Below are 27,173 nucleotides of genomic sequence, written 5' to 3'. Positions count from 1 at the left end.
CAAACTTTAACTTTGAGGTTAAATTTCGTAGGTAAAGCCACAAAGATAGATGCTTTAACCATTTCAGACATTTCTGCTGCTGGCTCAAATATAGTTACACAATGCCTCTTTAATCCTCATTTTCATCAGTGTTGGTTTTGATTTCATCTAAAAATCTGTCGGCTCTTAGAGCTCGGTGTCTGTGTGTTCAAAAATGCCTTGCTTAGATATTTGATGAGCGAGCACAGACTTCAGATGTGTTCTCTCACATCTTTTCTTTTCACTAAACAAGACTAAATGGCATTTTTGGTAAAAGTTAAATTCATGTTAAATTTATGTAGCTCATCGTTTCAATACAGTCATGTTTTTGTTTTTTCAGCCAAGCTTGTCAACAAAATGTTAATTTTGTATATTTACAGATAATTTTGGCTCTGGCGCTGACGAACAGTATCACACAGTATCATGGCAACATGAGTCTCTGCACGTGTCTTTTCATGCACTGAAGTGTGAGTGTGTAGGAGGCTGCATAGCTGGTAAAGTGGGCCCTGAAATAGTGCATATCATGAGTGTGTAAGACCCTGTGGAGGTTATGGGGTCACACTGCTGCATTGCAACAAGCTCTGTGTTTTTGTGACTTATGTAATGGCATATGGAAATAAATATTTTCATATATAAGTGTGCATAGGAGGTACATGTGTTAAGGTAAACAGCAATGGGTGGGCAGTGTTCCCTGTCTTGCTATCTTAAATCCACGTCATTAATGACACTTGAAAATACTACAACAATCTCAAAATATGAATGTCATTAAAATATGATGTCGTCAGCATCTTGTTGCTTTGAACATGGCTATTGCAAGTGAGGGGTAGATCTGACTGACAATCTAGGGCACAAAAAACGTTTAAGTGGAAGTGATTTACTCAGATCAGAAGGTCCACCTTATTTTATACTCCTTTCTTTTCTCTATTTGATCTGAAAAATACCTTAAAATACCTTAAAATGATCTGAAAAATACCTGAAGCTAGGGACTGAGATTATAAACCCATTAAGAAGTGTTTATCAAGGTTATAAAGTAAGGGAGAAATAGAGTCATTTTCCCACAGACTTGCATACATTCAGTCTCCTTCTTGCCACCAGAGTTGTTGCCCCCTGCTGGCAATTACAAATAATGCAGGTTTAAGTCACTTTATTGGGGTCACTTTTCTCTTTCCTTGGAGAAGAGAAAAGCAAAGCCAAAGCCTTAACTCTTTTATATACAGCTTACAGATACAACACACAAACTATTCTGAATGCTTTTAGTTTTGTTGCTCTATAGCTGTTTTGTAGTTACATATGACTGATTCACATTTCAAAACTAATAAAGCCATAGCCATCTTTTACATACAGTCTATGTGATCAATTCATCAAAAACTTATTTAGATACATGATATTTAACCATACGTACTGTGTTGTTTAGTTTTGGTTTTATTTACCCAGTTTCCATCTGGGAGATTCTTGGATCCATGTTAATATGGTGGAAGTTAATTTATTTATTAATTCTGCAATAAAAACGACAGCCAAATCGCTCTGCCTAAAATAAGAATTGTAAGTTATAGAGCATCGGGGATAACATTCTTCTCCTTTTTATTATTTTTGTTTGTTTCTTACTGAAATGGGAAATCAATCCTCAGAGTAAGCACTGTACGCAGCTACTTATTGTAAAATGGTTCCAATAGCACACTGTGTGAATAATTATTTTTTTCATCCCTCCAAAGACACATAAATGTGTGAGCTCACCTTTTTGTGCCACCGCTTTCCCAGTGAAATCACCGGAGATGCATTTTTATGAGCATTTTATTGTATTTATGTATCTCTTTTGTGTCCCTCTCTGTAAGCACTTAGTGACATGTTTTACTGAGATTGCTTTTCAGAAAACAGAACTGGATTTAGATCTACCGCTTATTGTTAAACACAGCACGCAGGAGCAGATATTGCAGACATTCACAAGGTTATGTCCTTAAATGTCCTTATAGGCTTCTTGTTCCACTGAATGATTACACTCCCACTAACACTTTGGTAATTATTTTTTGACTGCATCAAACCTGCCAATTTCAGATTTTGCATTTAGAGGAAGGAACGCATTGTCGGTGATTTGTGCTTGTTTGTCTTCAATTGTTCTGTTTTTTCCTTCATATCATCCAATATTCAGTTATTCAACATTCACCATCTCGCCCACTCTCTTTCTTCCTCTGTTATAATTAGCTGTGTTTGTAAACATAAAAATCACAGCCATAAAAATACAAAGAAAGTAATGCTGTGTATTTTGTGTCTGTGGAAACTCCTACATTCTAGATACTTTTGCTGCTTAACTGTTTTGGCCACAATCCTATGGTCTCTGTTAAGGAAAACCTAAATTCTACAGCACACAGTGATATAATATAGCTTTTCGCAGCTTCGTGACAACAGCTTGGGGATTTCTGTTTCTGCTTTTACCTTCACCGTTCCCCTGAGCACAAAGCTGGCTTGTATTAAATGTATTAAATGTGTAAAATGTAATTTTTAAAATTCTATAAATCACATTGGAAATGTTTGTTTATACCGAAGACTACATTTAAAAGATATGCAATTTTTAAATGGGGTGATATGCTTGAACCCAGAATGCAGAGGGGGTGGGTGTATGTGTAGAAAACTGGTGTACACACTAAAATTATAAAGCTCATCTGCAACCCTGTTTTTATTAGATTTATTAAAGCAAAGTGGAAAAAAGTATTTAGACTTTTTACTTTTTCAGTTATGTACAAATTATAATTCTACTTAAGTAGCTAATAGTTCACTCAAAATTACACTTTTCAGAATCCTATTTATGATATTATTGGATTAAAATTAGCAGTTTATTGATGTGTGTATATATTTAATGTTACAGCTGTTGATGTTTTTAATTAGCTATGTATAGCACTATAGCTTTATCTAAAATGATCCAATGAATCTGAAAAATACCCAAGTAACTACAGCAATACTAATAAGTATGTGCAATTAGTAGCAAGTGCAATAAGTATATTAAGAATATAGTTGAATACATTCAGAAAGCAGCACAATACTAGTACAAGCACTGAAGTAAATGTACTCAGTTACATTCCCATTGGTACTGATCTGTGCTCTCATCCAATGTGGACTGTAAGATGAACAGTACTGTACTTCAATGTCTTTGGTGGGGTGGCGCTTGGGGGGAGGGGGGGGGGGGGATCATAGCTCGGGAGGGCTGATCCTACTCCTACTCTTTTCTGTTGTGTAAGCCTGAATAAAATTTAAGCAGTTGAGTAATCAAACTAACAAAAGAAACCAAAAATTTAAACCTGGCTGTAAACAAGCTGACTCGTTACCAGCACGTCGCCAAATCTTCAACCAAACCTAAGTAAAAAGTCTAAGTAAAAGCCTCATGACACAGTATCAGCACCAAACCTGACTGATGTTCAAATCCCTGCACCGTAGCTTCACAGCATGATGACGAACCTACCCATACAAGCAGAGGCTGTTATAATAGATTTAATGCCTTTGGTATAGGAAGCACATAATATAGCTGTTAATATAGTGTGTATTCAAAACTGGCCTCATTTGACTATAATCCTGGTTTGGTTTGATTCACCCTCCACTAAAACGCCCACTCTCTTTTTCTTTTCTCCCTCTAGCTCTTTATTCTCTCTCTCCTCTTCTTTCTCCCTCCTTCCTCTTCTTCTCTCCTCATTTCTCTCCATCTCTCCCACTCTCTTTCTTTCTTTCTATCTCCCTCGCTCTCCCTGTCGCTCCGGCTCTCCCTCTCTTACCCCTCCCCCATCTGTGGGAAGCTGCCGTTGTGCGCATGTCGCCGATGAGTCAAATTGTGGAGGCAGTGCATGCACACACACATACACACACACACACACATATCCTGTCTCCCACGAAGGCATCTGTTTCAGTCTGTCTCTCTGTGAGATGCAGCACCAACAGAGAGAGGGGGAGACAAGAAGAGGGAGGGAGAAAGAAGAGAGGAGGGAAGAATAAGAAAAAAGAGGTGTGAGAACAGAGGCACAGAGCAGAAAGAAAGGAGAAAGAGAAGAAGGGCTCAAATAAAAAAAAATTAAGAGTGAACAAAGATAAAGCAAAGACAAAATACAAAATACAAGACTCTTCTTCAGAAGAGGAGAGGATGCTGCTGCAGCTGAGCATCTATGCCTGACTTCTGAGGAGTTCTCAGCTCGGACATGACTGACATGCAGCATTCCTGCATCTGAGCATCTCTAGTCCGTGCATGTGTGTGAGAGAGAGAAAGTGAGGGTTAATGTGTGTGTGAAGCCATGGCGAGTGCTCAGCCGGGGGTCCACGCGTTGAAACTCCAACCTCCTTCCGTCTCTCACACGCTGAGGAACGGAAGCAACTTCATTAAATGGGATGAGGTAAGGACTGATTTTCCTCAAGCACAAGCAAATAGTTTTATTTAATTCTACTACTTGAAAAAAAATAAGGAGGCTGAGGAAACAGTCAAAGAATTGAAACTAGCTGAATTAATGTGGAGCGTGAGAAATTGAGGAGGAAGAGGAGGAAATGTGCCATGTTGTCAGATGTGTTTACTATTCATTTGCTGATTGAGCTTTGGCAGTAAGTACCTGTGGATCTTACCAGTGAGGCAGATAGTGTGTGTGTGTATGTAGGTGTGTGTCTGAAATGTGTTTCTGATCAGTCTTCTATCCACCAGTATTCATGTACTGTGTGTGTATAAAGCCCACACATACTTACTCCTGTGCCCTTCATGAGCACAGTCAAACACAAGGTATTTGCAGAGCTGTGTGTGTTCCTCTGTGTGCATGTGTGTGTGTTGGTATGCTGAAGTACAGAGCGCTGACAATGAGGAGGAAAAAAAAATGCTGTCCGGTTGCCATGGTAACTGACATGGTTACCAGCACCTAAACAGATCAGGTGTGTGTGTGTGTGTGTGTGTGTTTATTATCACTGCCTTGAGCTTTATAATGTCATGGATCATACTTATGGAGAAGTACTTAAGAACTAATCCAATGCAGAGCTGAATCCATTCACAATAGCTTAAACTTGTGTGTGTGTGTGTGTGTGTGTGTGTGTGTGTGTGTGCGTGCGTGCGTGCGTGCGTGCGTGCGTGCGTGCGTGTGTGTGTGTGTTTTGATATTTGAATCTCTCAAACGTAGAGCCGGGCTTTATGAAAAATAGAATCAGTTGCTATGGCAACAGGTGACAACCAGGGAGCTATTAACCAGCTTCTGAGCTTCTTCTTCTTCTGGTTTTTCTTCTTCCAAATGAAGGCTGTGTTAACACTTTCAAGAAAACAAAAATCCTGCAAAAGAATGTGAAGAACTTTATAAGTATGGACATCTAATGTTTAGAGGACTGAGCTGAAGCTGGTTCCTGTGCCTTCTGAGAAATAGGGATGGAGTAAAAAGTCCCTCCAAGGGTTAAATATATGCCCTTTTGAATAGCTATATTAATTATAGCACAGCAGGTAAGAGGTATAGCTTTGCCAGATTTTATTGACTAGCATTATGAAACAGTTTGTGTACGATCAGGAAAACAAAGAGAAAAAGAAATACCATAGAAATATAGTGTTGCCGAGGTTAGCAATTGTGCCACATGAAAAGCAGATGCTGATGTGTGACAGACAAACCGTCTTAGTAAGAGCCTTAGTAAGAGTTTTAATGCTAGTCATTTTCCATGCATGCAAACAATTAATTATTTAAATTATTGTGTACCCCTGTATATAATTTTGCACCATTAAATTAAGGTGCAACATTCTGAGCTGGGACTAAAGACAAGTTATAATGATAGAACTGACGAGGATACCTTTCTTTTCTCCCTGTGACATCTGGAATAGTCCAGCTTAAATCTTAAATCAATAAATTCCATTATTCTCACTCACAATTCACAGCTTTTTACGTATGAGGAGAACATATGTTCTTTTCTAAAGATTCTGAAGAAATATGGGAAATTTTAGAATTCAGTGACTAATTTAGTGTTGTTCAGTTACTGTATTTAGTTACTGTGATAGGTGATAATAGTTGGTTTATTAGGTGGTATTCCTTCCTTGTGGTGGACTTTTGGCCACTAGTGGATATTCCAGGCTCTTTTTTGCATTTGTATCCCTAAAATATATTTCATACCTTTTCATATTATTTAATTTTTTTTGTCCATTATTCAGTGGTTAATAGACAGATTTTTTAAACCTGGTTCTGTTTTATTGTGATTTTTCTGTGCTTGTAAGTTTGTTCAGCAATGCACTTGTGATGTATTGACTGAATGACAATAAAGGAATCTGAATTGGTCATCAGTGCCCTTAGCTTCTGTTGGTATTGATTTCAGCTGCTTTCCTCAAAGAGGGGATTAGTTTATTTCAGTAGCCTATACCCTTTTACTTTGCTAACGGATATTTTGCCTGTCATGGCTACAAGCTGCCAAACTACATTAACCTTTCCAGTTGTCCCTGGGGCATCATTTCATGCGGGTGTATGGGTCGATTATACGCAAGTTAGCCCACATGTCAATAGTATGAGCTACTTTTTTCAAGTGGGTGTGTTTTACCTATACTCTTTTCCTAACCCTAACCATGTACTGGTTTTCTGGCAGTGTATAGTATAAAGCAGCAGCCCAATTAACCTATGTGCCAGGCATTTTTTATGGTTTTCATTTAACTAATACCTAAATAGATCTCTGTTCCTGTTAATAATTTTTACATATTAACAAAACAGTTTGAGCAGTTTTGTAGAAGTACAAAACTGATATCCATTCACAGTAACTGAGTCCAGAACCTTGTTAGGCTAAAGCCTTCACTACTGTGTGCAGCTGTGAAAGATGCAAAAGATTCATGTTGGAAGTGGGAAACTGTCACTGTTTCACACCTCCCTGCTCTTGTTCTGCACACAGATAATACAGCTGTTGGGTTTGAGCATCAAATCAATTAAGGTTTAGCTTATAAGAAGGTGGACAGCACTATATTAATTAGATGTAACATTAAATTGTATTGGAACATCTTATTCCTGTGCCTCAGACAAGATTGTTTTCAAGTCCGTGTCAAGGTACCAACAACAAAGGACACATTACGCATAGCATGGAGGCATCCAGTAAAATGTAGCATTACAAGCCCCGGGATGAGAAGGCACTGGCATGCCATAGTCTTTGTTTGTGTGTGCCCTTTTAGGAAGATTCAGTGTTCTAGGACAATGAGAACAAAAGATTTGAAAGTGGAGAGAAATCAGTCCAATCCGTGCTGGTATGGAATAGGAAGAAGCAAAGCCGGTGAGCTAGTTTAAGCAGATGAGTTGAGCTGCATGGTATCATGCTTCACTCTGCTCAGATCATACATTAATGACATGCAGTTTGGTGGTTTATTTAAGCAGCAAAGTTTCCCATCTCTCTCATTTCTGACATGTTGATATTTATAACTCGAGAGGTCGAAAGCAACCAATGTTACAACTATAATCTTTAACAGCATTAGTCAACTTAACAATATTATTATTATTTTATTATACAATAATCCTTTAGTAGCCTTCATTATTTCATTGAATCTCCTATTACTGAACCAGCAAAAATATTGGATTCAATTTAACATATACTGTCAATATGATATGATGTCTAAAACCTTTTGGTTGAATTGTCTTGTTGTAACTATAACTATAAGTCACAGCTCCCCGGTTACAAAAGCTGCAGGTTAATCAACTTTATAAAGAAGTCTTAAGTTTGCTTCACCAACTTTGCAAAAATGACAAATTTCAGCTTTAATTTTTGATGCTATGCTGTCTTCTTCTGGCGTCACTGGCATGTTTGTGTTGTTCGATATTTAGACTTTTTTGCTGTTATTATTGATTTTGTACAGCTTAAGTTGCTTTATTTTTGATTATTAACTTATTTTTGATCTGTCACATTAAATCTTTTGAACCTTTTTGTTTGATTCATGGCAACTGAAACTGTTAAAAGATTCCATCAGTACCTGTAATAAAGTCACTCCAACCCTATCTCTGTTTTGCAGAAAAGCAACTGAAACCACTCTGATTAAACTTTTACTAAACTGTATAGATTCAAAGCTTTACATAGTCACAAATCTTTGCACTCCCTTGAAGCATATTCAATTTGGCTGCAAGCTTCAAAACATCAGTTTATCAAATAATTTGGGGGATTCAAACTGCTTAACCCCATATAAAAAATACTTAGTAAGTATTATTTTTGTCCATTCAATACCAGATATTTACACCAGGCTTCAAGGTGCTTTTATTTTTAACCAGTAATTAGCCACAGAAACCGGTCCTCTGAGACACCTGCTGTGTATAAAATGCTATGACTTTTCAAACAGCAAAACATCAGAAGAGCTGCTCTGTCTGAATCCACCTGGAGCCAATTAGGAACTATCATGGTGGGTTAATATGGATAGATAGTTAGTGTTATGACAGCTGAAAAGAACTTCTGTAACATGAAAATGAAATCGCTTAGTGTTCCCTGGTTAAAAGAGGTCACGCTGTAGTGAGTAGTAAAATAAGATTCTGGACACTTACAGTATGAATCACTATCACTTCATGCCACCACAGACAAGTGTATTCTTACATAATTTTCTCGCCCTACCAAGTAGAAAGTAGAACATTTTTATGAGTGCATTAGCTACGTAAATGATTTTTCGCTTGAGTTTTTATGATGTTTTACGGTTATTTTCATTCTCTCCACCTGTCTCCCTAGGATTTGTCCACTGTCACTCCAGTGACTCTGCATGTGGATCCACATGGATTTTACCTCTACTGGACCGACCAAAACAAGGTTAAGCACAAAAATCAGCTGTCTTAGATATAATTCTCTTAGACTGGCTGTAGATATTAAATGATGAGGAACAAATTAAGCTTGAAACCTCAAAAAGTGACATTAATTGATTTGGTGACTCATCAATATTCAGTATTTCAGTCATTAAAACTGGAACTTTTTTCAGACTAGATTCTGAATCAAAGATGAATCATTAAATGTTTCATTACCTTCTTATTTTATGCACATTTGACTAAATTAATTTGCTAATGAAGATTGGTTTTTTAAATTAATTTTCCATTTTAAGTTTGATTAAATGTTGTCTGAATCATTTTTTGTGCACCTGTGAAGCAATTTTATTATTTTTTTATACACAAAAATATAACCAATACAGTCTAGCTGTTAGTCTGATCTGTTTTTGCTATGCTATGTTATGTTTTGCTATAAGATGCTAAATATCTTGCTTCCACATAATCTTGTCTGTGACCTTTATCTACTACAGAAACTGCATACATATTTACAACATTCAGGTTCACTGTGCTAACAATAACCAGTTATGTTTTTGGAATGCAGAGAAAAAGATATACTAAATGCTGCAGTTGGAGATCATAGCAGAGCCAAAATGATTCCCACCATGTGTAATGATTTTACAGTTTTCTTACCTTTGAAATGGTTGCTTTGAAGTTTGTGACCACTCACAGCCAGTTCCTGTCTTCAAATGATAGTTACACTGACTTGGTCAGATATCAGTCTGAGTTAGCTTACAGTTAAATAGCAACAGGTTGGTAATTACATGCAAACCTTTTGTGATAATATGATGATTTATTGTGATAAAGCAGTGAAAATAGCAACTCTGTTGCCATCTACATACAGAGAAATTTGCATTAAACAGAAAAGTACAGTAAATACTTACATTCAAAGTCAGTCAAATCAGAACCACATAGATTTGAAACAAATATTAATAAAGGCCTCCACAAATAATGAGGTAGTTGCTGCAAGATGGTGATTTAACTGCAGAATGGCATAAACACTCAGCATTCCAGCTTTTATTTCAGGATATAACCAAAATACAGCTAGTTTGTCAACCAGCTGAGTCGAGTCAGCTGCTGCAAAGACATGAACAGCAGACAAGTTGCACTCAGCAGCACAGACTGATTCAGATTGGTTGCAACACATTGGCAAACTGTCAGTGTTCATAAATTAGACATCAATTACTTGCAAAGCCTCCCCAACCTGTTTGAGAGTGAGTCAGTCTGAGTTGGACCGTGATTATTTGGAGACAGATTGCTTCCCATCAGGTGACTTGTGCAATCGCCTTGCGATCATAAGTGGCCACCCAGACGTTCAAAAACCCAGGGGTTAGCTTTGTCACCTGAAAGTATGAAAATACATGAGAAGCACAAACTGTGTGCTATTCAGGAATTAGCTGTTTTTATTTTTTTACACACAATTCCAAGAATGTTGAAATTTTTTTTTTTTTTTTTTTAGCTTTGTTAATCAAGAGGCTTGCCAATGTTAAGGTTATGTATTCATACACAAGAACTGTAGAGATACAATGTATAGTCAAAGGCTGGGTGGATACCTTTAAAAGGTATGAAAAAAGCAAGCATATAAGACAGCATACCATTGCACACACATACATACATGCACACTTTCTTTCCAGGTCGGCTTAAATCCTTAACAGGAAACAGCAGGAGGCCTTTAGCTCCCAGATAACAGCTGACTGCGTGAGTGTGTGTGTGCTCTATGTGTGGGTGTGTTTTCATTAGGACACAGAGCTGTTGGACCTGACCCTGGTAAAAGATGTCAGAACAGGCAGAAGCACGAAAACACCCAAGGTACTGTCATCTCTCTGCTTATATTCACCTCTACTTGACTCTGCACGTGTGAAATGTATGCTGTGTCCTTCCTGCATTGCAATTTTCAATCCTCCTACTGCATCTCTGTAGCCAGTGACCTCTCACCTAACAGTTGCTCCTCTTATGCAGCAGAATGTGATGTTTTATTCATGAAATTTTTAATATTTGACTTAACGTTTGCATTACTTTTTGTAGCTGACATTACGGCATTCGTGCTTTAATAATAAGTTGATGTTTTTTATTGCCTCTTTTTTCTTTCTGTACTACCATGAAGTACTTTAGATTTTATTTCTGTTACCTACTATCGTTTATGTTATATTTATTGCTTTGCTTCCTACTTCAATAGAAGACTTGTGCTTTGCTTTCATAAATAGCAAAGCATCTGATGTATTTTGTTCGAGGGCAGCCATAATATTTGCCTGACTGGGTTTCTTAATGATTTTAATCCTTGATTGTTACTGTGACTGCCTCATAAGTCTCTAATAATCTCCTCCCTCTGGTCCTCCTCTACCCCTGCTTTTACTTTGTCATCCTGAAAATGATGTGCCACCATGTGAGGAGGGAATTTAACGGAATAATCACAAGATTGAACATTAAACCGAAGCAACAAAAGGAAAACGCAAAAACATTTAACAAACCGAACCCCTGGAAAACCTTTTTTTAAAAATCAGTGATTTCACATCTTTCCTCAATAAGTACGCAAAAGGAGACATGGCTGGTGTGCCATCACCTCGTGGCATACACACACTGGGCAGATCACCTGCCATCAGGGCTAAGAGACAGACAACCATTCACAATTACTTTGAAGCCTACAAGCAATGTTGATTCAGTTAACCTAAAATGCATGTAGTGGGGTGCCAGAATACCCAGAGAGAACCCACACAGGCACACAGAAAAGCACCAGTCTGGTTGATAGATTTGAACCCAGGACCTCTTTGCCATCAGGCAACAAACTTCTTTAAGGAAATGTGAATGATGTGCTTTAAATCACTGGTGGACATGTAAACTCAACTTTCCTGAAATCTACACATGCGGCAGCACTATTTAAGCATAACGTTTAACCCACCAGACCATGGTACTAACAGAATGCAAGACTATACTGATCTCCCAAACTGGCCTCTCATTTCTTACATTTTGCTTCCAAGGCACCAGACTTTTTAGTACTTTTTAAAATGGTCTTGAGCAATAATTCTCCAGCTATTGACTGGTGTACATAGTGTATCCGTAAAATATTTGAGGAAAGTGAACAAATGGAGGGCAAAAGAAAAAACGTCAGGTCAAAAAACTATTTACAACAGATAAACAGTATCTGAAAGTATTGTCCTTAAGAAATTAAAATAAAAATGTAGAAGACTTGACACCTGACAGTTGATTGGTTCCCCAAAATCTCATAGAAATAGTATTAATTGAAGGGTGGCTGTCAAGAAAAAACCAAAGAAAGGAACCAGGAGAAAAGTCTGAGATGTGCCAAATTACACAAACCAAATTTGAAATGTCTGTGAAGGTTCTCAGTCACCCAGGTCATGGTAGTCTAAGGAGCTTGGAAAGAAAAGTGTCTGGACTTCTTTAAGTTTCCTTGAAGACGTTTCACCTCTCATCAGAGAAGCTTCTTCAGTTCTAAGAGTAACTGGTGGAGAGTCCCAGATTTTAAGCCCTATGGGAGTTTCCCCAAGAGGATCATGGAACCAGTGGAGAATCCATCATGTCCTGGGACTGCATTTCAGTCACAAACCAGACAGTAGCATCTAAAAAGCATCTGGCAGCAGTGTTCACAAACACACTTTCAGTCTTAGACAGAAAAACATACAACATAACACTATCAGTAAGATGGCATATAGTAGGAATGGCCTCTCCAGAGCCCGCACCTCAACATTATTGAAACACCGTGTATCATCTTGACTGGAACAAGAGGAATCTCCCTCAAGAAGCCCGGAGAACTATTCCTGAAGACTACTTGAAAGCTTGCCTAGGAGAATTCAGGCTGCGCTGAAGAATAGAGGTTGCTGTGTATACCCAGTGTTGGCTTTCAGCCTTGTTAGAATTGTACAGACTCTGATTTTCCCTTATATACTGTATTTCCATATACAGCGAGTGCAGAATTATTAGGCAAGTTGTATTTTTCAGGAATAATTTTATTATTGAACAACAACCATGTTCTCAATGAACCCAAAACACTCATTAATATCAAAGCTGAATGTTTTTGGAAGTAGTTTTTAGTTTGTTTTTAGTTTTAGCTATTTTAGGGGGATATCTGTGTGTGCAGGTGACTATTACTGTGCATAATTATTAGGCAACAAAAAACAAATATATACCCATTTCAATTCTTTATTTTTACCAGTAACACCAATATAACATCTCCACATTCACAAATATACATTTCTGACATTCAAAAACAAAACAAAAACAAATCAGCGACCAATATAGCCACCTTTCTTTGCAAGGACACTCAAAAGCCTGCCATCCATGGATTCTGTCAGTGTTTTGATCTGTTCACCATCAACATTGCGTGCAGCAGCAACCACAGCCTCCCAGACACTGTTCAGAGAGGTGTACTGTTTTCCCTCCTTGTAAATCTCACATTTGATGATGGACCACAGGTTCTCAATGGGGTTCAGATCAGGTGAACAAGGTGGCCATGTCATTAGTTTTTCTTCTCTTATACCCTTTCTTGCCAGCCACGCTGTGGAGTACTTGGACGCGTGTGATGGAGCATTGTCCTGCATGAAAATCATGTTTTTCTTGAAGGATGCAGACTTCTTCCTGTACCACTGCTTGAAGAAGGTGTCTTCCAGAAACTGGCAGTAGGACTGGGAGTTGAGCTTGACTCCATCCTCAACCCGAAAAGGCCCCACAAGCTCATCTTTGATGATACCAGCCCAAACCAGTACTCCACCTCCACCTTGCTGGCGTCTGAGTCGGACTGGAGCTCTCTGCCCTTTACCAATCCAGCCACGGGCCCATCCATCTGGCCCATCAAGACTCACTCTCATTTCATCAGTCCATAAAACCTTAGAAAAACCAGTCTTGAGATATTTCTTGGCCCAGTCTTGACATTTCAGCTTGTGTGTCTTGTTCAGTGGTGGTCGTCTTTCAGCCTTTCTTACCTTGGCCATGTCTCTGAGTATTGCACACCTTGTGCTTTTGGGCACTCCAGTGATGTTGCAGCTCTGAAATATGGCCAAACTGGTGGCAAGTGGCATCTTGGCAGCTGCACGCTCGACTTTTCTCAGTTCATGGGCAGTTATTTTGCGCCTTGGTTTTTCCACACGCTTCTTGCGACCCTGTTGACTATTTTGAATGAAACGCTTGATTGTTCGATGATCACACTTCAGAAGCTTTGCAATTTTGAGACTGCTGCATCCCTCTGCAAGATATCTCACTATTTTTGACTTTTCTGAGCCTGTCAAGTCCTTCTTTTGACCCGTTTTGCCAAAGGAAAGGACGTTGCCTAATAATTATGCACACCTGATATAGGGTGTTGATGTCATTAGACCACACCCCTTCTCATTACAGAGATGCACATCACCTAATATGCTTAATTGGTAGTAGGCTTTCGAGCCTATAACGCTTGGAGTAAGACAACATGCATGAAGAGGATGATGTGGACAAAATACTCATTTGCCTAATAATTCTGCACTCCCTGTATATTTGCACAAGTTTCAATGAGTCGCTGTGCCTATTTCCCATTTTACTAGAAAATAAAAAAATAAGTGGAAACTCAAGACTTGCATGAGCGATGATGAGACCCTCTTCAGTCAGAAAAACTGGAGAAAATGTGGAGCCCCTCTTGAGGAAGGTGACAAACATTAAATAATTTTTATTTCCTTACTTTCCACAAAAACATCTTTCTCTGTTTGATCGCCTGATTTACTATCAAGTTCAGCCTGCACTCTCTTTACACATATAACACACTGTATGTTGCAAACAACATGTCACACTGGGTAAAAATAGATGCAAATAAACTGCCTCAAATGGTCTCAGCCGTCCCCGCATCCCTCCAGGTCCCCTCACTTTCATCCGTCTCCTCTCTACAGTGCATGCCTCCCTCGTGGCTCTGATTCCACTGACAGCTTTCACTCTGTGTCATCCAATAGGAGGCTAAGCTGCGGGAGCTGCTCGATGTGGGAAACCTGGTTGGTAGGCTGGAGAACCGCATGGTTACCGTGGTTACGGCTTCAGACCTTGTAAACGTCAACCAGCTTAACTTCATCGCTTCGCAGGAGGACGAAGCCAAGGTGCTGAGCTCATTAAAGCGACCGTGACCATGACTAATTGTGATGATAATGATGATGCAGTGTGTGACTGTTTTTGTGTTTCGTTTTTTTGTAGGTGTGGTGTGAGGAACTGTTTTCTCTGTCTTCCAACCTGCTGAGCCACAATCTCAACCGAGACCAGAGTCTGCTGAAAGCGTGAGTACGCACACATTCATCACTGCACGCACTTGTTTGTTTTATTAAACAGTATATGGCTTAAAGGGAAGCACAGATGTGGATTTGTGGAGTTTGGAGGTTAATAAAAAAAATACTGAGTCTTTTGTGATAAACTTAATCATCCCTGCTGCTTCCTGACACCTTTTTGAAACCTATTTTCTGCACATCTTTTAATCTTAATGGTTTTACAAAATGCTTCATTCACACACACCATTGACCCATTTGCCCGACCACTTTTGCTACTTCACCCTTTGAAACTGACACCCTCTAATTTTTCTGCTTCAGGTACATCAAGTTAACTCTTCAGCCGAATGCAGAGGGGAGAATTCCTGTCAAGAAGTGAGTTCCCGATGATTATTAGGTCCCCAAGCCTCACTCAGTGGTTTTACCCAAGCATTTGCTTTGAGGCACATGTTACAGTATATGGTTGGGAACGTGAGGAATTAGCCTGAAGAAATCTTCAGAGACACGCACAAACTTTAACTTTGCTCTTTCCTGTCCCTTGCTTCCAAAAATAAACTTAATTCCATGTGCACTTGGGGAAGCAAAAACAGGGACAGGATTCATGAAGGTGCTTAATTCAGCACTGACCTGGTAATCAACCACTGCCAGAGCATGAGATGGATAATACAGTTATGACAGGAAGCTGTATTTTAGAAGCAAACTGAGAGCCGAATTAAGGTCAGCTGATATCTAAGAAGCCGAGGGAGTAGAGTTTTAAGAAAGCCCGCACGGTTTGACAGTTTGCACAGTCGAAGCTTTGGGCTCAAGTGAAGAGGGTGAGATTTGCCAAAGTGAAATTGCGTACACGGGGAATAGTTGCATTTCAAGAACCGTTATGGAGGATTAGCACCGTAAATGTCGGCCCATTAGTTGGAGAGAAGAATATGTAGAGGTTCTTACGGAAAGTAAAAAAATGAGTTTTGGGTTGGTGGAATGATCATAATATTGTTGCACCACTGTCTGTTTCAGTATTGTTCGGCTGTTTTCATCGGACAGAAAAAGAGTCGAGAATGCCCTGGAGAGCTGCAAACTGCCCTATGGACGGGTAAATACTTCAGTTAGTTTGGATTATTATAGGTGGCAGGGAATGAAAGACACACATGAAAAGCTGTTCTCTTTTCATGGATAACTACATATTAGACTCACAAAGTATTTAGTTTTTTTCTCTCTTTTTCTCTTTATTCTTTCTTCTCAGTTTTCTGTTTTCTGTTGAAGCTTTTGTCTGTTGGTTTTGTCCAGAATGACTCATAGTGCATGGATGGGTGAAATAAGCTCAGATATCTGGGTCATCAAGTTTTCAAGCAGCCACTTCCAATTCAAAACAAAGTGGTGTTGATTTTACATGAATCACACATTGAATATTCCTGTGAGCACAGAAAGATTGTTTTTGAAGAAGACATGTTGGAGGAAAAGTTGCATTTTAAAAGGGTTTTGAACTATATTTTGCAGTTGGCATTATCAATAATTAATGCCCATGTTCTTTGTATTTGACAGGGTGACAGCATCAAACTGGAAGACTTAACACTTGAAGTTTACCGGAACTTCTTGGATAGTCTGTGCCCTCGTCCTGAGCTTGGGAACATCTTCAAACTGCAGTAAGTAAACAGAAAATAACTTGAGCTGGAGCTCTTGCTGCAGCTACTGACCTCTACTCTGCTAAAAGATGTATTAAAGATGAAGAAGCTACTCTACAAAATGAAAAGTTGTTATTTGCTTCAGGCCAATTTTTTTGATATCAGAAAAATCGTGATTCATCGCCTGTCCCACTTGTACAGACAGACAGGGATTGAACAAACTGGTTGATCTTTAGCTTTGCAGCAGTAATCATATTCTTAAAACTAATCTATCCCCTCTTCCAACGATGTTATGCAACTGGACCAGTTTGTTAGAAGTAATTAGCTTTCTGAAGCCGATCTAAATCCTGATCCTGGAGTTTTTTTTAATGTAATTGTGTCCCTAGAACCAGAAAGGTGTCTAAATCTAAATCTATTTGTATTAATTACTTGAACAACAAGACAATACGTCACAATTTCTTTTTATTTCAAGTTGATATGCAGTTGGAAATATATGATGATTAAGACCTCATTAAGACCAGTCAACAACCCCCTGGCGACCACTGATCACTAGGAAAATAAATGTCTATTCTGCAAAATAGACATTCTACCTTTTTCTCTCTGAGCTACAGTGAAACTGCAAACATCTATGCAAACTACTTGTAGCCTAGTAATGACCACAGCAATCACAAGGAGCTTTTCAGTGCTTCATCATATACCTCTTTACTACCAGTTTGTTATGCACGAGACTGTCAGGAACCTCCAGCAACCACTCGCTTACTAGTCACAGAATACACACTTTTCCCGCATGACTGGTGGTTGCTAGATAAGTGCCAACAGGTCTCTAGGTCTGTGTGACTGAGACCTGAACCACTGTGAGATGGGCCCAATCTGAAATTTCACATCGTATCTTCACACTTAGAATGACAACTTGATATTTTAAAAAAAAGAAGCGTATCATCTAGTTGTTCTCAAATATTATCACAGGGCATTTCTGCATCGAAGAAACTGGAATCAATAAAGGATGATAATAATAAAATAATTTAAATGTTTAGCTATAATTTTTGTAGTACTTGTACTACACTTGTACTTGTAGTAGTAATTCTCTGTATCTGTTTTTTTTTTTCTAGCATTGGAAAGCAGTAGATAAATCTGTACAATGTGAAAACTGGCAGATTTATGCAGCATACCACTTGTACATTTGTTCTAGTGGTTTCTCATCACACATAAAAACATGTTGACGTATTCCAGTTTCTACAAACGTTCTAAACCCTTGCAAATTGATTTAACTTAATTGATTTAATCAATTGATAAAACCAATACAATAGCACTCTTCCCATTTTAAAAACTGTTTTTCAAGAGTATGAGGTTAAGCAGCACTCCAGCAGTGGTTCCACAAAAATACCCAAACAGCATACAAATTTCTGAGAAGGTTTATCCTCTAATGCTCTGACTTTCAACCTGACTCTTCTCTGCTCTGCAGAGGAGCCAATGATAGGATGCTGTCAGTCGATCAGATGACAGAGTTCATCAACAATAAGCAGAGAGACCCAAGGCTCAATGAAATCCTCTACCCACCTCTTCGTCCTGCACAGACGCACACTGCGATGGAGAGGTATCAACATGACCAGACACAACTAAAGCAAGGTACACACTTAGACAAGCAGATTTTGCTGGAGGTTTTATGTGTTTGTTTGTTGTTGTTTTTTTTTTTTACTTTAACCTCCTAGGACCTGGCGTCCACATATGTGGACATCACATTTTGGGTTATTTAGACCAAAATACTCAATTTTGCTCTACAAGAGCCTGATATCCACTTACGAGGACATTATACTGCTACTGTTCTATCAAAATTTTAAACAAATATCCTCATATGTGGCTCTTATTTTTCATAAAAACGAAAATAAGGTAAAAAAAAAATCTGGTAATTCTTTCTTTTTACATTCATCGGGCCCCAATATGCTCAAATATCAAAGAGAAATTAAAAATGCATGCTATGGAAGAGTTCGGGTCTTAGGAGGTTAAAAATAAAAACCCACACAAGTTGATCCAAAAATACCTTTCTAACCCACCTATATACTTACTCTGTAATTTGTGTAGATCCTACTAGAAGAAATTTAGGTGTCTACTTTGCATCAAACATAAACTACAGATTGTTTTTCACCCATAAGATAACAGTGCTGCTATCTAAGAAATAAAATGATTATGTTCGTATTATATTATATTTCCTTATCAGAAATTAAAAATTCATTATAGAGGAGGGTTGAGAAATTAAAAAGGAAAAACCTGAAGCTTTATTCTAGGATGGTGACAAGTCACTAAAGGGGTTTAATGAGTATGACAATGATGCTATGACGCTAACATTTAGCACACACACACACACACACACACACATTCTTACAGAAGTTCACACATATACATACAATGCCTTGTCTTAGAACCATGTGGGCGTGGCTTTGTTCTGATGTTTTTTGTGTGAACTGTCTCTCAATAAAAAGGCAGCAAGGGAGGTCAGATGTGAGGCCACTTGATTACAGTAAACTCATTGTCTTGTTGGCGAAACCAGTTTGAGATGATTAGAGCTTTGTGAGCTATCAGAAGATGGACACATTGTGGTCATAAAGGGATGGACATGTTCAGCAACAAAACTCGTCTGGCATTTAAATGTTGATAACTTAGTAGTAATGGGATTAAAGTGTGCCAAGAAAATATCCCACACGCAATTACACCACCGACAGCAGCTGTTGATACAAAGCAGGATGATTCCATCTTTTAATGTTTTTTTTTCCAAACCCAATCATCGGAATATTACAGTAGAAATTGAGACTTCCCAGACCTGGCAAAGTTTTTCCAATATTCTGTTGTCCACTTTTGGTGAGCCTGTATGAACTGTAGCATCCTTTCCTGTTTTTTTGATGTGGTGTGGTTTTCTGTTGCAGTAGCCAATGTGCTTCAAGGTTCAACATGTTGTGCATTCAGAGATGTACCGTAGTTGTATCGAGCTGTTATTTGAGTTCTGCTGTTTTCCTTTCAGCTCAAAGCAGTCTGGTCATTCTCCTTTGACCTCTGGCATGTACAAAGCATTTTTTTTTCATAGAGGGCTGACGCTCACTGGCTATTTTCTCCTTTTCTGTCTGTAAATACTAGAGATGGTTGTGTGGGAAAAAAGAGTAGCAGCTTCTGAAATACCAGCCTGTGTGCCACCAAACTCTACGGCACTTTCAAATTCACTTTCGCAACTTCATTAGATTGTCTTGATCACGCCTAAATGAAGTAAGAGTCAAAGTGACCAGTTTTTATTGTCCTGAACTGATTTTTGTTGGAATAGGGTTCTCACTTTTTGTCTTTTGTGTTTGTGTGAACAATATTTTTAGGCAAGATCTCCCTCCAGGCGTTCTCCAGTTATCTGTCTAGTGATGAGAATGGAGTCATTCCACCAGAAAAGCTGGATCAGTCTGAAGACATGAGCTTCCCGATATCTCACTATTTCATCAACTCATCGCATAATACCTACCTGACAGGTACGCATGCACAAGTCCTAAAAGCTCAGCAATAAATCCATTACTTTCCATCACCGGTCTGATCCAAATACATTCTCTTTGATAGTCATTGGCAACTTCTTGGGAGAGAACAAATGAGTTGATTTAAATGTGTGAGCGTGAAGAAAATAAAATATTTGTCTGTTCAATTAACAACTGATGCAAACAGGAGAAAAGGTGAATTACCAAACTTTTTTATTAGTTGCGACTCAAATACGTCCAAAGTCTTCTTCAAGTTGACAGTTTAATTCTGCCAACAAAGCAGTGTATCGGGGGAACACACAGCTCTACTAAGAGAGCCATTATAGTTTTTCAGAGTGACACTGAGCTAAACAACATCCCAGAAAAATACCTCTGCTAAACAAAAAGTATGCATTTGCAGCAACAAAAGCACTTTAATGGCATGTAAATGAGCCAAATGCAGATCTCATCCAGATTTTTCCAAATAGGCTGAGCATTAATGAAGACATAAAGGATATGGGACACAAAACGACTTAACACGCACATAACATTTTTCAGTTTCATCAAAATTATGCACAGACCTGAGGCCTGTTGCACCTGAGTCTAAAACGAGATGGCCTAAAAAGAGAGCTTGGAATCGTGGCCTGGTGGGATTCAAGTGTCTCCTGCTTCTTCTGCTTCTATAAGCATGCAAACTCCCTGCTTGTCCAACAGTTAGAAAAAATATTTGACGGAACTGGTTATCTATTACACAAGGAGACAAGGTGTGACACTAATAATCCATGCATTCTTTCACATCTTGGCTTATGTGACTATTCATACGATAAATGGACGAACAACCTTCGGGATCACATCCTAAGGGGCAATCCTGCTATGTTTTAAATACCTGGGACTCTTCATGAGTTGTTTTAGAACCAAAGAAGACTCTTGGATGAGAGATGAAACATTCTAACAAAGCAAAAAGAAGTAATTTCCTTCTTTTCAAGTCCTCAAGTCTACCATGACCTCAGTGACTGAGAGCCTACACAGACTTACTTCCAGGAAGTAGCTTTGTATTTAAATCTATAGCCTTGTTTTGCATCATTTGTTCTTGTCCTTGTGTTTCAGCGGGCCAGCTGGCCGGGAGCTCCTCAGTAGAAATGTACAGGCAAGTTCTGTTGGCCGGGTGTCGCTGTGTGGAATTGGATGTGTGGAAAGGACGGACTGCTGAGGAGGAACCTGTCATCACTCATGGATTCACCATGACTTCAGAAATCTCCTTTAAGGTGTGTCTAAGTGGGAATTAAATCATGCAAGTTAAGAGTGCACATTTAGGAAGCCATTTAAGCAAATGTTTGGTACAATTTTGTGTTTTCTCTCCAGAAGGTTCGTCTTAATCCTCTTGGTTGTTTGGTCTATATGCTCTTCTTTTCTCTCTTTGCTTCCCAGTCACCCAAAGCGGTCATAGCAGATGGCTGCCCCTCCCTCAAGCAGTTTCTGCTGGACATCTTCCTGTTTAAAGGATTTTTTTTTCTCCACACTCTCGCCAAGCATTTGCTCATAGGGCAGTTATTGGGGTTTTTTGTGTATAATGTTGTAACGTGTACAATAATTGTCTCGGTGCTGTTGAAATATAAATATAAATAGATTTGGATTAAACCTTCTGAATTTGATTGCTCACATTGTTTTTGTGGCTGAATGAAAATGCCAAGCCATCTGCAATGATTCTGGACTGTTTAAGAGCTAATTGCAACCTCTTAGTCATCTGGCTTAGATCTTCTGCTTGTTAAAGAGGCCAACTTGTGTTTGTTTTGAATGGTCCTGTTTGCTAGAATACATCAAATGTGTCAACCATTAACTTTTAAAAGCAGGCTAAAAACATTCATTTTCTCTGAGGGATTGTTGTACTATTGGTGTGCATGATTATCATGGCCCTAAGAATTCACAATAACTATAGCATTGCAGACACCCCATATTTTATTCACAATACTACATAGAAAACTTGTCAAATGAAACTGACAAAATGTACTATTGTAAGAAGAGGCAGAATCATGTCTCAATAAAGTGGTAATCTGCACGTCCAGACCGTTGCTGGACTTTTGTCTCACATAGGATTCTAGATGTTCAACAGTCCTGACTCTGTAATTTTTGTTTCATGATGTGCCAAATGATTTCAGCCGTTCACGGTCTGGACTGTGGGATGGCCAGTTTAACAGGGCTCTTCTACTACGAAGCCATGCTGTTGTAATAGATTCATCACACTATCTTACTTAAATATGTAAGGTCTTCCCTAAAAAACCTGCCTTGAGTTTCTGAATATCTGCAAGCCACTTTGCAATGTGTTTTTGTCTTTCATTTTCTAGGAGGTGATTGAAGCTATTGCAGAATGCGCCTTCAAGACCTCACCCTTCCCTGTGATCCTGTCTTTTGAAAACCACGTGGACTCGTGAGAATCTCATTATTTATGTTTTTTAATATCCTGATTGAATCATAAGATCTTTTTGTTTATATCTGTAATTTTCCATTTACCCATCTATCAGGTTGAAGCAGCAGGCTAAAATGGCTGAATACTGTCGATCCATTTTTGGAGAAGCTCTTCTGATTGACCCTCTGGACAAATACCCTGTAAGAAATACTGACACGTGAAAGTGTTCAAAGTGTCTATTTTGTGATCAGACTGCAGTTTAAATTAATTTCTCTCTTTTCTGTCTTTTTTTTCTCTTCTATTGTGTGTATTTGCAGCTGGAGCCAGGTGTCCCTCTGCCCAGTCCTCAGGAGCTGATGGGCAAAATTCTCATCAAGAACAAGAAATCCCACAAACCTTCCAATAACACAGACACAAAGAGACTGACGGACCAACCTGCCAATCAGAGCAATGAACCAGTGTCTCCTAGCAACAACACAGGAGGTAAGACACAAAGACAAAAGGACTTTTTTTCAGCCCAGAAATCCAAGTGAAATGTATTCAACTGCGACAGCCTTTGTATAAAAAAATACGACAGACAGTAAATTCTTCTGTGGTTTCAACAGCTGCACGGGGCTGGAGAAATGTTAAAAACACAGGCATATTTTGGCTGTAACTTAAGGGCATCAGATGTCCAAAAAACGCTTTCACTGTGTGTCTTTCAAAGTGTTTTCACATTCAGCAGGCGTATGTCCTCACAAACATGAGTCATCGGGTAATCAGCATCATTGGGAAAAGGCGCAGTGGCTGGAGCTTCAGCACTGTCCCTGAGAAATTTGTTTTAAAGACCCAGGAAAAATAATGTGATTACTGCCCCAAATCATTTTGTAGTGTTTAGTTTTCTGAAAGGTCACTATCAGAGGACAGCACATTTCTTTAAACCACAATTTCCATCATGACTTTTTGTAAAATCCTTTGGCCCAAAGTATTATCTACTCCACCTCATCAGGGATGCTTAATGAGCAGGACATCCCAGATGAGGTCTGAAGCTCTTTTCAGCAATTAAATAGCAGAGCAGAGGGAAATGAGGGAGCCTTATTGACATGTTTGACATGCAGATTCTGAAAACAGGACAGTAATTGAGAGCACAACCGTGAATGAAGATCAGACCAGCATCTTTACTGAAGTCCATGCTCATACAGTGGCCGTGACCCTTTAGACAACGACTGCCTGAGTGGGCTGAATAATCAGCACCAGAGAAGTTAAAGCACAGGGCTGTTTAAACTCCTTCCACTATCTGCTTGATTTATATTCTGCTCTTTGGTGCACAAATTTGCCATTGTCATGTGTTTCTCAGATGCTGTGCATGATTATCTATTATTAGTTTATTTGTGCACAGATTTTATTGTACAGCTCAGGAGAAAATCTGTTGTCCTTGCTCTCAGGCATATGCTAAATTGCTACCAAACAGTCATGTTAATGGATAATTCCTGGATGATTATATCAATCACACCTGATTAGCAGTTCACAGGCTAAGTTTCCTCCAGTGAATACTTTTATCAGTCTCTAGCTCTTTTCACCAGCTTTAGGACACATCTCATTAAACTGAAGTATTTATGTGAGGGTATTTTATTTGCATTCTGCTTGAAAAGCAGAATGCAAATCCTGTTCTTGTGTCAGCTGAATAACTGTGTTATTCTGGCCGTTTATATCTGAAAAAAAAAAAAGACAAAGAGATGAAGAGATGATGAAGACTTGTTTAATTTTAACAGAGATGGAAGCTGAGAGTGAGGAAGATGATGATGATGAAGATGATGATGGTAAAAAGGTCAGTGGTGACATCGAACAGAGCTGACAGAGGGTCACCCTCACTGCTGTCACCATTCGTTAATGTTTACAAGTGCTGTTTATTTTCATAGTTTTGCTGTTTATTCTTTAAGCCATTGTCATTGTTAATCTTGTTCTGAACCCTGAATATTGTTGTTGTTGTGGGTTGTTGTGAACACTTGCTTTTTTTTTTTTTTCTTTTTTTTTTTTGCTGTTGCTTGTGCTTTATTTTTTCTGTTGTCTCTCCAGTGGTTCTTGTGGTTTATTCCGTATCTGTACCATTCGTGCATTTTCCTCTGTTTTCACAGTTTTTGTTAATAAGGTGACTGCACTTATGTAGCATTACTTTACTATCATTTTATCTGACTGGGGGTTATACAGTGTGTCTGAAACCAGGATGTTGGTTTTGCTAGAGCATCATACTAATGTTGTTCCCACAAAATCACTGCAGTTGACCAGCCATTGTATTGCGATATCATAGTGCAACTGAAGTTGCTTCAGCCTGTCGACAATTTCTGCATATCTACAAGCCCCTTTGCAACCCACTTTCATCCCAGACAGATTCATATCTGTTGCTGTTAATGCCCACTCTGTGATGAGTTCTTAGTGCTGCTCTCTCAGCCTTTATTCTTTCTGTGTATCTGCATTAAATTATAACAAAGTACAGCACAGAGGAAATAGATTTAGGAAAACATCCTGCTTTCCAGTAAAATAAACCATTTAACGGCATTAAATATGTATTTAAAAGCCTTTTTAATTGTGCTTTCTTCCAAGCTTTGGCATCACAAAAAAGTTTTGTTGCAGTAATTATTAATTTTTATAGAAGATGAGATCGTGCTGTGCACACACAGCACCTCACTGCAAAAGAAAATACAAAATCACCTGTTTGATATTGTTTTAGTACGCCTAATGTACCCTTTAGTACCATTAATGAGGAGCTTTGACACCTCTATATATGTTATAGATTATAACATATATCTAAATATATGCATCTAAATATACTTTGTTCTACCTCTATCTTTGCTACTGGGGAATTTATTGCACTGCATGTATCAAAAGCTAATGTAGCCTTGAGCAAAAGTGATCAGCTGGCTTCAAAGGTCTGGTAAGCTCCCTTCTTTCTAACTTTTAAACTCGCTGTCTTGAGTGAAATCACCTAAGGCCATTTATCAGATTTTATGCAACTCTGTTTAGAGCCACCAGAGGTTTTATATAACGTGCGTGTTTTTCACTTTGTTTTAAAGCACTCCCCAGGAGCTGTAAACAGTCTTTGATATGCATTTGATGTCAGAGTTCCCCTTTAAGTTTCAGATGATGCTGACTGTAAATGAATAAAAGTAGAAGAGACATAATGTGGCAAGAGATATCAAACAGACCAGACAAGTGTGTTAGGTGTTGAGACAGAAAGACAGAATTCATTACACCGACGAAAGTGAAAGGTTGAAAAAAATAAATAAGCACAACAAAAAGTAGCAGGATAATAAACAAAAAATGAAATGAAAAGCAGGTCGGACATAGAGTGTGTGCACAAGTGTTTGTGTATTTGTGTTTAAAAAGTCGATGGATTTCATTTTGCTGTATATTTTTATTGTTGTGTTGGTATTAGTGTTTGCTGTCAGATTCTGTTGCTGCTGCCATTCTTTTTGTTACTAAGTGCTGTGCAGAGAAATGCAGGACTGCAAACAATGAAAATGTCTGCTTCAAATGACAGCTGCTGTTCCCTCCAGATGTTATGGAAAAAGATGTGTCTCATCTCATTGAAACTATGCTTTGGATGTGTGACGCTTATACTTTATTCCTTCTGTCGTTTATTGCAGGGCTCAGCTGAGCGGGAAGCAGTGGCAACAGAGGAAATGTCAACTCTGGTTAACTACGTCCAGCCTACCAAGTTCAACTCCTTCGAAGCCTCCAAGAGTAAGAAAAGCTCACTATAGATATGTTATTTTGTAGTGATATCCACTGTAACTCAATATAAATGATATAATGCATAAGTTTGGCCTTCACTGTGTTCACGAAATAGGGTGTGAAATTAACTAAGAGAGATTTTTTTTTATTAAAATTGTTATCTAAAGTAAAGTCAGGTGACAAATGAAAGGATAACTCAACACAAAGTGACTTAATCAGTTTTAATAGATGATAATGTGTGAAGAGGGGATCAGGTCAATGTTTTACACACAGCAGGAGCTATTCAGGGCCAAATGTGTTTTGACTGCTGGAATTCAACCTAAGTAGAGCTTTCGATAGGCAGGTCACATGATCCCAGCCCATAGTTACCTGCACTATGCTCATGTTGTGAGTTTGGCATAGGGAGCTAGTAAATTGAAAACCCCTAAATATCTGATCCAACTGGGTTGTAGATCTGTGTTTTTACGTTCAAAAGACATGTCTAGAAAATTTCAGGGTTGGGATGAATCTTTCAAGTCTCTGAAACTCTACTGGAAGAATGGAACAACATAATTCCCAGAAGATAGATCTTCATTTGGTGTTTAGGCGATGGTGGTGGAGAGAGTTGCGTAAATCAGGATTCACTGTCCCATGTTGTTGTTTATGCGTGTGGGTCTGTGGCTGTGCAGAGAGAGTGATTGTGGGAATTCTTCCTTCTCTTCTCTTTGTCTGTCTCCTCTTTTCATTCTTTCTATTTTATCTATTCTCTTTTCTCGCCTCCCTGAGCTGGGTTCTGCCACAGGTTTCTTCCTGTTAAAAAGGACTTTTCCCCCCCACTGTTGCCAGGTGCTTGCTCACAGGGGACCATCTAATTGTAGGCTTTTCTTGTAGATACTGATGTTTTTCTTTACAATATAAAATGTAACTGCTGTGTGAATAAAACTGAGCTACCAGTGCGTAGCTTGATGCCAGTAATAAAACACATGGATGAATCTGTTGAAAAC

General features: G+C 38.7%; 1 protein-coding gene across 1 annotated transcript in view; it reads left to right on the top strand.

The window, feature by feature from the left end:
* The first annotated feature begins 4,286 nt into the window (after positions 1–4,286).
* The window catches only part of LOC146619667 (1-phosphatidylinositol 4,5-bisphosphate phosphodiesterase beta-1-like), a 34,007-nt gene continuing 11,120 nt past the window's right edge, over positions 4,287–27,173 (top strand). The window contains exons 1-16 of the mRNA XM_085369012.1: positions 4,287–4,385; positions 8,674–8,751; positions 10,500–10,568; positions 14,684–14,824; positions 14,919–14,998; positions 15,305–15,358; positions 15,992–16,067; positions 16,517–16,617; positions 18,059–18,222; positions 19,950–20,096; positions 21,183–21,340; positions 22,418–22,500; positions 22,595–22,679; positions 22,797–22,962; positions 24,231–24,286; positions 26,103–26,199. Coding sequence (XP_085225138.1) covers positions 4,287–4,385; positions 8,674–8,751; positions 10,500–10,568; positions 14,684–14,824; positions 14,919–14,998; positions 15,305–15,358; positions 15,992–16,067; positions 16,517–16,617; positions 18,059–18,222; positions 19,950–20,096; positions 21,183–21,340; positions 22,418–22,500; positions 22,595–22,679; positions 22,797–22,962; positions 24,231–24,286; positions 26,103–26,199 — 1,654 coding nt within the window. The remainder of the gene's footprint in view (positions 4,386–8,673; positions 8,752–10,499; positions 10,569–14,683; positions 14,825–14,918; positions 14,999–15,304; positions 15,359–15,991; positions 16,068–16,516; positions 16,618–18,058; positions 18,223–19,949; positions 20,097–21,182; positions 21,341–22,417; positions 22,501–22,594; positions 22,680–22,796; positions 22,963–24,230; positions 24,287–26,102; positions 26,200–27,173) is intronic.

The sequence above is a fragment of the Diplotaxodon limnothrissa genome, linkage group LG13 (genome assembly GCF_057381915.1).
Source record: "Diplotaxodon limnothrissa isolate DT_005_m linkage group LG13, D_limnothrissa_male_GT1.1, whole genome shotgun sequence".
In the NCBI taxonomy this organism is placed as follows: Eukaryota; Metazoa; Chordata; class Actinopteri; order Cichliformes; family Cichlidae; genus Diplotaxodon; species Diplotaxodon limnothrissa.
This window is presented reverse-complemented; position numbering and strand designations above follow the sequence as displayed.